Raw genomic sequence first — 8482 nt, 5'->3', positions numbered from 1 at the left:
AATATCAAAATGGCCCTCGTTTCTTAAAATCTAAAAAGCTAGAAGAACGAACGTTCTTTTCATGAAACTTTTAAGGTTCTTTCATGTAAAATAATAAAATAAAATAAAATATTTTTAAATATTTAGCTGACATCAAATAGTTGGGATAAAATTCAGATGATGATTTTAAAAAAAAATTATGTCATGGTTCCGTGAAGAAGAAACAATGAACGAAGGATGCTAGGAGGATTTATAATTAAGCATATTTGTTTAGGCCCATTTGCATGCATTAATAACAAAGAAACAACCGGACCGTTGATTCACCGATCTAAATCAATTCCTGCTCACCGATCAGTTTTTTAAATCTGTGATATAGATTCATAGTACGAAAAAGGGAATATGGATGGAAGTTGGGGCAGAGAATATTATTTGAAGCATTTGAAGATTTCGTATTCTTGATTGAAGTGAATATGGAATTTTCCTAACTTTTGGGTGGATGAGTGGATGTGGGCACTTTGAACGCAGTGAGAAAAGGTCGGTCTGTTCTTAACTTTTGGGTCGGTAATTTGGGAGTTGAGCCCAAGAAAAAATAAGAGAAAAATGCCTTGCATCTTTCCCTAAAAATGAAACCAAATTCTTTGGGGAAATTAGTTTTGGGCAAGCTTTCTTCTGAAAGATTGCCTCAATCACAATGTCACGTCTCTACACTATTTTATTTTTAATTTTTTTATATAAATTATTTTGACACCAAATTTTGAGCATCCAATTCTCTACTAAACTCGCATTTGTAAAAAATATAAAACAAAGATTTTCAATAAAATAAAATAACCAAAATGCCCTTAAAAGTATCAAGTGGTATTTTGGTAATTGAATTTTATCGAAAAATTATTTTTAATATGTTTTATAGGTTGGCCCCAATGAGAAGATGGCATGTACCAAATTTCAAATTCATAAAATTTGTATTAAAAAAATTTAAAATAAAATACTTTGAGGCGTCATATCTAAGATTAAATAATGAGTGGCTCACTTGATCAAAATTGGACAGTTGTATGGTAGGGAAAGCATAGATCCTCTATGTTCTAGGGGAAGTATAGAAACCTTTCACATTATTTTTATGCATATTGCTATTTTCGTTTTAAAAAATAGGCAAGCCTTCTATTCTTTCCTTACGACACAGAAGTTCTATCCTCCTTTTATCCAACAATCCATTCTGAATGGAGGGCTAAGATTGTCCCAATCACAATGTTACGTCTCTACACTATTTTATTTTTAATTTTTTTTCTGTAAACTATTTTGACACCAAATTTTGGACATTCATTCCTTTATTAAACTCGCATTAGCGAAAAATATATAAAAAAAATATTTTCAATAAAATAAAATGACCAAATACGTCTGAAAATTTCAAGGGGTATTTTGGTCATTATATGTTATCGAAAAATTATTTTTAATATTTTTTATAGGTGCGCCCCAATGAGAAGATGGCACGTACCAAATTTCATGTTCATACAATTTATATAAAAAAAAACTACAAATAAAATACTTTGAAACGTCGGATTTAAGATCAAATGGTGAATGACTCTCTTGATCAAAATTGGAAGGCGAATGGTAGGGAGAGAATAGAATTTCTATGCTCTATAAAAGCATATAAACCTTTCCCTTACAAAATTACGCACTGTTCATTAAATTTTATGGAAGGAATAAGGTAACTAGGACAGTATGTAATACGGTGACCGATGCGATAGCATGTTGGAAGAAAATTTCGTTTTAGCCTCGTTGAATTTTTTTGACACAAACAAATGTGTTCGAAAATTAGATTTAAAACTCGTGCAAAGATAAATTCGAAAGTTTTATTTTTTAAAACTACAACATTATGATATGGACACGGTTTCTATGCAGCCAGCCGACATATTGTTGAAATGCGGGCTAGGTAATAAATATATTTTTTAAATATAATTTGATCCAGAGAATATGTAATTTTTAACATGGAGATCATGAATATGAAAAATAAAAATAAAACTAAAAATAATAATTATATTAAGAAAATATTTGGACTGTTAGTTACATTTGTTTTTAGATGGATGCTTTATACCTCTGGACTGCATATTGTAGAAATGCGATCCAGCCTTCATGAAACGATTTTCCTTATAATATTGTCTTCTCTTTAAAAGTTGCTGTCCAGCCCAATTGAAACAATTTTTTTTATAACATCGTCTCCTCTTTAAAATGTGCAATATATGACAACTGCTCCATGGGGATGTTATAGCTACCCAATATTGAAATTTTTTTTTTTTTTTGGGTATTTCAGTCGGAAAGACAAGCCCCTTAACTATTAGAATAAGAGTTCGTTTTTTGAAAGATATTAGTAGGGTGGTGTCAGTGGTGAGAATGAAAACTTTGGTGATTAAGATATGGGGTGCTACCACTACATTTGGCTTTATTTGCAACAACTCACTAGAAAAACAGCTTGAAAAACAGAAAAACGGCTTGAAAGACGGGCTTTATTTGCAACAACTCACTAGAAAAACGGCTTGAAATACAGAAAAACGGCTTGAAAGACGGGCTTTATTTGCAACAACTCACTAGAAAAACGTCTTGAAAAACAGAAAAACGGCTTGAAAGACGGGCTTTATTTGCAACAACTCACTAGAAAAACGGCTTGAAAAACAGAAAAACGGCTTGAAAGACGGCTTGAAAGATAGCTCAAAGACGGCTTGAAACAGAAAAACCCAAAATTAGAGCGCAGAGCACAAAGAAAATCCAATGATTTAATGGTATTATTCTTATATCTTAACAGAGCAGAATGGGGGTGTAGCCGAACCTAATTAGGATTCTTCTCTTAATCGCGATATGAATGGCACAGGAGGAGCTAACTCGAAATATATTCTTTATTTTGTGTAGTTTTTGCATCAAATGAACTAGACGGCCACATGAAAATTCTACCTCTTGCCTCAAATCAACCCTAAATCAAGACCATAATTCATTTGTTTTTTGTGGCACCATTTTAGATCGTCATTTTCACGGGCCATTTCCATCCTCACTTTCACAAGCCATTTCCAAAAGTGTTTGTGCGCTCTGCTAGAAACTCTTGGGACGTTTGTTCATCCAAAATTAGACCAAAGTATTTACAGAAGTGCTTTTCAATTTAGAATTTTCTTTTTTAACATGAAAAAAGTGTTTTTGAATTTTTATTGTAATTTGCATGCAGTGTTTTAGTACTAAAAAATGGTTACAGATCCGTCTTTTAAAACCTGGAACCGGCTCACAGGGCGGCAGGGCCCAGTTTGAGATAAATCGGCAAGTCTGATCGGTAATGACGGTTGAGAAACCACCATTTTTTTATGGAGTTGAGCAAAACTCGAGGGTCATCAAAATTTGAGTCATATGGAACCCACAGGTATTGTTCTAATTTACTCGGCCAAATCCAAGTCGAATTCGCTAGATTTTAAAAAATAGATTCATGATAAATTTTGGCGAAATTTTACCCTGGCTACCTACTTTATACAACCCAACCCAACTCCTTCACCCAAACATGAGACTCGATTGAAGAGAAGTTTTGAGATCCTCAGTAGTAATCGAAGATACTGAAGAGTAGGACCTTAATATGTGCTATCATAATGATTTAGATTTATAAAGCGGGTAGGTGGGGTGGGGCTCGTCATCATCCCACTGAATTACGAAAAAGAACAAAATTCAAAATCTAAATCCGCTTTAGGAGAAAAGGAAATGAGGTTCTAAACTGAAATCCCATAACCCGTATTCCTCCTTTTAAGAAGGGAAATGGCCAACACCACAGCCGCCACCAAAACCCAAGCCCATACAATCGTTGCCAAATTCCATTGCCAAACCCCCTCCTCCTTCAAATAACTCTTCATCTCCATGATAAAACCAGCCCTTTCTCCATTTTTTGCCTTGTTAACAAACTGTAATTTTTCAGCGTCTTGTTCCGTCTCCTCTCTATCCACGATGATATCTCTTTCTTCTCTGTGAATGAGTTCGCTTTCCTCTCTCACGGCGGTTCCTTTCTCCTCCAACTCAACGATTTCTTTTTCCTCCGTCTCTTTCTCCTCGTTCAAAAGGGGATTCTTCACCTTGTCTCCAGCATTTTCTTTGATCTCCTCCCCTTCAACCAGAGAGTCGGAATAAGTTCGCCCGAAATCCTTTGTTTTTAGCTCGATTTCATAAGAAAATTTTTCTGTAACACGGGGAAAGTCTCCATGGATTTCTTCTTCGACCTTGGCCTTGTTAATCTCCTCTGAAAGTTTATCTACAAGATGCGGAGGAACACCATTAATTTCTTCAATCTTGGACTCGTTACTCTTCTCTGGAAATTTATCTGCAACATCTGGAGGAGCTCCATCGATTTCGTCACTTTTGACCTCGTTAATCTCCTCCAGAAGTTTATCTGCAACATTGGGAGAAAATTCATCGATCTTGGACTCATTAATGTCTTCTGGCCAGATAGCTTCGTGCTCCGTAGCCACAGAAGAGCTTATGCTCCCATTTGAACAGGCATCATCGGTTCTCAACAGGCTCTCTGAAATATCTTCAACATACCCTGGCTCCTTTAATGGCTCCACTTCTCCTCTAATGACATTCATGTTATCATCGTAGTCCTCTTCTTCTCCTTCTGATAATTCAGTGCTCTTTAATGGATCCTCTGCTCCTCTAGAAATCATCAAATTATCAACATCATCTTCTTCATTTAAATCAGCATTTTCTGATTTGATTTCTTTAATGGAAGGACTTTCGAGTGAGCTTGTCCTATCAGAAACAGGAATAGCAAAACAAATTCCGGCGATATCGCCGGAATTTTGCAGGGAATTTCAGTCTTCTTCTGGTATGTACTACCAATAGAAGTGGGGCTTGAGTCTGAAATCTCCCGGTTGGAATCAGTTTCCATACGCCGGGAATCAGAAGGAAAATATTTTCCGTCATGGTGATTGCAGGAAATATGAGTTACTAAGTCGTCCGAGAATCTGGGGAAATCGAAAATGATCGCGGGATCTTCGCCGTTGATTTCTTTACCTGCGATTGTTTCAGGACTGGGTTCTTCCCCCTGAGCAAGCGGTTTTGAGTTATTGAGAAATGACAGGAAAGGTCCCATCTGTTTATAAAATATTGGAAACACCCTTAAGACCTTTTTAGGCCTTGGAATGAATAGAAATGACAAAGATGACCCACGTGGCAATCAGCGCTCCGTGAACCCGCTCAAAGGTCCTGCTGCACCATTCTGGGATACGGTTTCTAGGAGTCTTATGCTGAAATAACTCACGTCTTAAAAATCTATTTTTGAGATGGATTTTTTTACCTAAATTTTTAGGAGGTGTAATCTCTAATATGAATAAATAAATAAATTTTAAAAATAAAAAATATTAATTCAAAAAAATTTAAACTCTCATGTTTCAATTGTTTTTATATGGAATGGAGGTTTTATACCTCAGGGACCGCACGTATACATTTAAAGTGCATGAAACATTTTTTCTTCAATCGCTGTTAGATTTGAAATCAGATAAATAAGGATGTGTTATTGTTTAGGCACAACATCCATAATTAAAATTTTCCGACTGTTGTGAAGTCAAAATTACTTATAACTATCCAATGTGAAATCTGAGAGCTGTGTGCACAAAATTTAAAATTTTCTCGTGAAGTTTGAGCTTGGTCAATAGAATAAAAGCAACCATCCAATTTCACATCCAATGGTCAAAGATTAATTGTGTCCACCTTGTAACAAAGCTAAATGATTTCATTGTATACTTTCCCATCTAATTTCACATCTATTGAGTTTTAAATCCAATTACTAAAAATAATCGAGACCTCTTTATATCAAAAATAAATAGTCTCTATGCAATCCCTTTAATTAATGAATTGTATGTATGTGTATTCTCCCTCGACCAATATCCCACTCCATTGATTGGACAGTGATAAAACGCGAGGTCGTAGTTCCTCGTGTATTTTCTCTCGATCAATGTCCAACTCCATTCATTGGACAATGATAAAAAACTAGGTCATAATTCCTCGTATGGTTGTCTAAATCATTCTTCGTTGTTTCGAAAACCTGCCCGGGGAACGAAACCGGTGACTTTGTCGGTTCGGCTTGGCGGACGCTATAGATTATTGCCATAAGTTTTAAAAAAACATAGTTTCTGTTTTGGTTTGAATTCCTTGAAAAAAATTTTAGTCCCAATGTGACTCGGTAAGAGTCCCGGTTCCAGTGCGACCGGTTGAGCAGTTTTGGGCCGGCCCGGTCATTTGTGAGCGGTGTTCCTCATTCTCAGGAGGCTGTTGATTTGAGGGGTATCCCTAGAAATTTATAGAAACACTGTGAGCCTTTGCCAATTGAACATCGTCACTCATACCTCGTGGGGCGCATCATCATCTGGTGACTGCACCGGACTGCTAAAAAGCATAATTATGCTAATTAACAAACATAATAATCCCGACTTATATCAATAAACCACAACAAAAACCATACTAACTAGTTTATAGGTCACAATTATAACTTACAACCCAAATATCAAATTCATTCATTTAAAAACAATATAAAAATCCAATTTAAAGTTTTAAACTATGATCCACGCTTTATCCAACCCTCCATTCACTCCACGTTTTTCCTACAACATAAAACTTATTTACTTCCTTTTATCCAAGGCTCCATTATTAGTGGAGGGGTTTAGAATGTCAAGATTGTCCCAATCACAATTTCCCGTCTCTATATTATGTTATTTTTTTTTTAAAAAAAAAATTTATAAACGATTTTGATACCAAACTTTGTACGTCCCAATAAAAAAAATATAAAAACAGTATTTTTAATAAAATAAAATAATCAAAATATCCATAAAGTTTTAAAGGATATTTTGATATTTATACTTTATCCGAAAATTATTTTTAATATTTTTTATAAATACGCTTCAATGATGCTCGTACCGAATTTTATATTCACACAATTTATATAAAAATATTAAAAATAAAATACTTTGAAACATCGGATCTCATATCAAACGGTAAGGGACTCTCTTCATCAAAATTGAATGGCCGGATGGTAGGGAAACATAGATATCTGTACGGAAGTATAGAAACCTTCCCCTTTTTTTTATATTTCTCAAGACTAGATACTACAAAAACAAAAGAGATGTTTTATTGGGTCACACAATGAAAAACATCAGTTTACAGAAAACCCAATTTTGACTGATTTCGCTTCCGAATTCGGCTAATTTCCTAGGAAAATCACACGAAATCAAAATTAAATTGCTATATAAATTTACTGAAATTTAATCACGACATTTTGTTTCGGGTAATTTACATTTAAACCAAAAACAAAAGAGTTATTTCTGGGTACCTGAATTGTTTTCCATGGATTTGAAGAAGGGAACGGAGTCCTCCTCCGTTGCCGTTTTCTCGGGGCGTCCTTTTACTATTACCGTCTCCTCTTTTGCCGTACTCATCGTCCGTTTTATTGGAAGTTTTCCGTCTGAGGGCAGCGATGGCACCCGCAACTGCACCGACGGCCACGATTCCTCCTAAGATGAGAACACCCCCCGCCATCCCTGAATCTGAGCGGTCAAATTTAACGGCCGTTGGCTTCTCTGCGGAGCGCCGTTTGTTCCTCTGTGTCATATTCGATGACACTCGGAGCTACAACAGACTTTGAGTTCATGACTCATTGATGAGATACAAATAGTTTTATTTATATGAGAGAGATTTTCATTTTCTTTTCAGTTTAGAATGGGTGTCGATTGTATACGTCTGAGGTCCTAAACAGTTAAAGTAAACTGTACCTTCAAATAGTGTTAAAAGATGTCCTTTTAAGTACTGAAAATATTTATGATACCTGAAAATTTACTTTCAACTCTAATTATAAAATTTAAAATTCAAAAAATAATGTAGGTCAATTATATCTATAAATATTTGAAAACTGATGGTTTAGATAATACATTATAAAATGCACTATTTTTTAAGCTTTGAATTTTTAGTTTTTTAATGTCTATGTATTTCAAGGTAAAGATGATTGGATTTAAAGATTTTTTTAGCATCCAAACAACTTCTAGTAAACTTTTGAGACACGCCTTAGTTTGATTGTTTAGAGCCTAAGCCTTATATAAACGTTTTCTTTAAAAAAGAAGTGCGTTTTTGGTGTGAAGACCGGAGAGAGATTCTAGGGCAAGGCGGCATGTGCCGTATATGGAGAGAGAGAGTTTCTTTCTCTTTTCATTTTAAAAAAGAAAATTGTTTCATGTTTTATGCGGGCTAGACCACATGACTATACATGCGGTCCAAAAAAGTATTAAGCATCCATCTTAAAGATGGATGAAAGTAGGTGCTCCATTTAAAAACAATGAAAAGTAACGATCTAAGTATTTTTTATTAGAATTATTAATTTTAATTTTTAAAATTTATTTTATTTATCAATATTCATGATCTCCATGTTAGAGATTACATGTATTTAAAAATTAAGTCCAATCATCCTTCTCAAAAATAAATTTATTAATAGGCTCATATTGCTACA

General features: G+C 34.7%; 1 protein-coding gene across 5 annotated transcripts; it reads right to left on the bottom strand.

Annotated features, from left to right (window-relative positions):
• Positions 1 to 3570: 3570 nt before the first annotated feature.
• LOC18431313 (uncharacterized) lies at positions 3571 to 8046 on the bottom strand. Of its 5 annotated transcripts, none has more exons than XM_088858807.1 (3): positions 7316 to 8046; positions 6336 to 6372; positions 3571 to 5083 (listed from the first exon to the last, which is right to left on the bottom strand). In XM_088858807.1, the coding sequence occupies exon 3, from the start codon at positions 4653 to 4655 to the stop codon at positions 3711 to 3713; it is 945 nt and encodes a 314-aa protein (XP_088714933.1). In that variant the 5' UTR covers positions 4656 to 5083; positions 6336 to 6372; positions 7316 to 8046; the 3' UTR covers positions 3571 to 3710. The 5 variants fall into 5 exon arrangements, with proteins under 5 accessions (XP_088714933.1, XP_088714932.1, XP_088714934.1 ...); XM_088858806.1 differs by having other exon boundaries at positions 3571 to 5035; XM_088858808.1 differs by having other exon boundaries at positions 3571 to 5035; positions 6336 to 6375; positions 7316 to 7641.
• Between the last annotated feature and the right edge of the window lie 436 nt (positions 8047 to 8482).

This window comes from Amborella trichopoda, chromosome 2 (genome assembly GCF_054954075.1).
Source record: "Amborella trichopoda isolate Santa Cruz 75 chromosome 2, AtrichopodaSantaCruz75HAP2 v2.0, whole genome shotgun sequence".
In the NCBI taxonomy this organism is placed as follows: Eukaryota; Viridiplantae; Streptophyta; class Magnoliopsida; order Amborellales; family Amborellaceae; genus Amborella; species Amborella trichopoda.
Note: the sequence above shows the minus strand (reverse complement) of the source record. Positions and strands in the feature narration are given on the sequence as shown.

What these genes read in the sequence shown, in the direction of transcription:
- LOC18431313 (XM_088858807.1), bottom strand. Translation starts at nt 4,655, where the DNA reads ATGATTTCTAGAGGAGCAGAGGATCCATTAAAGAGCACTGAATTATCA.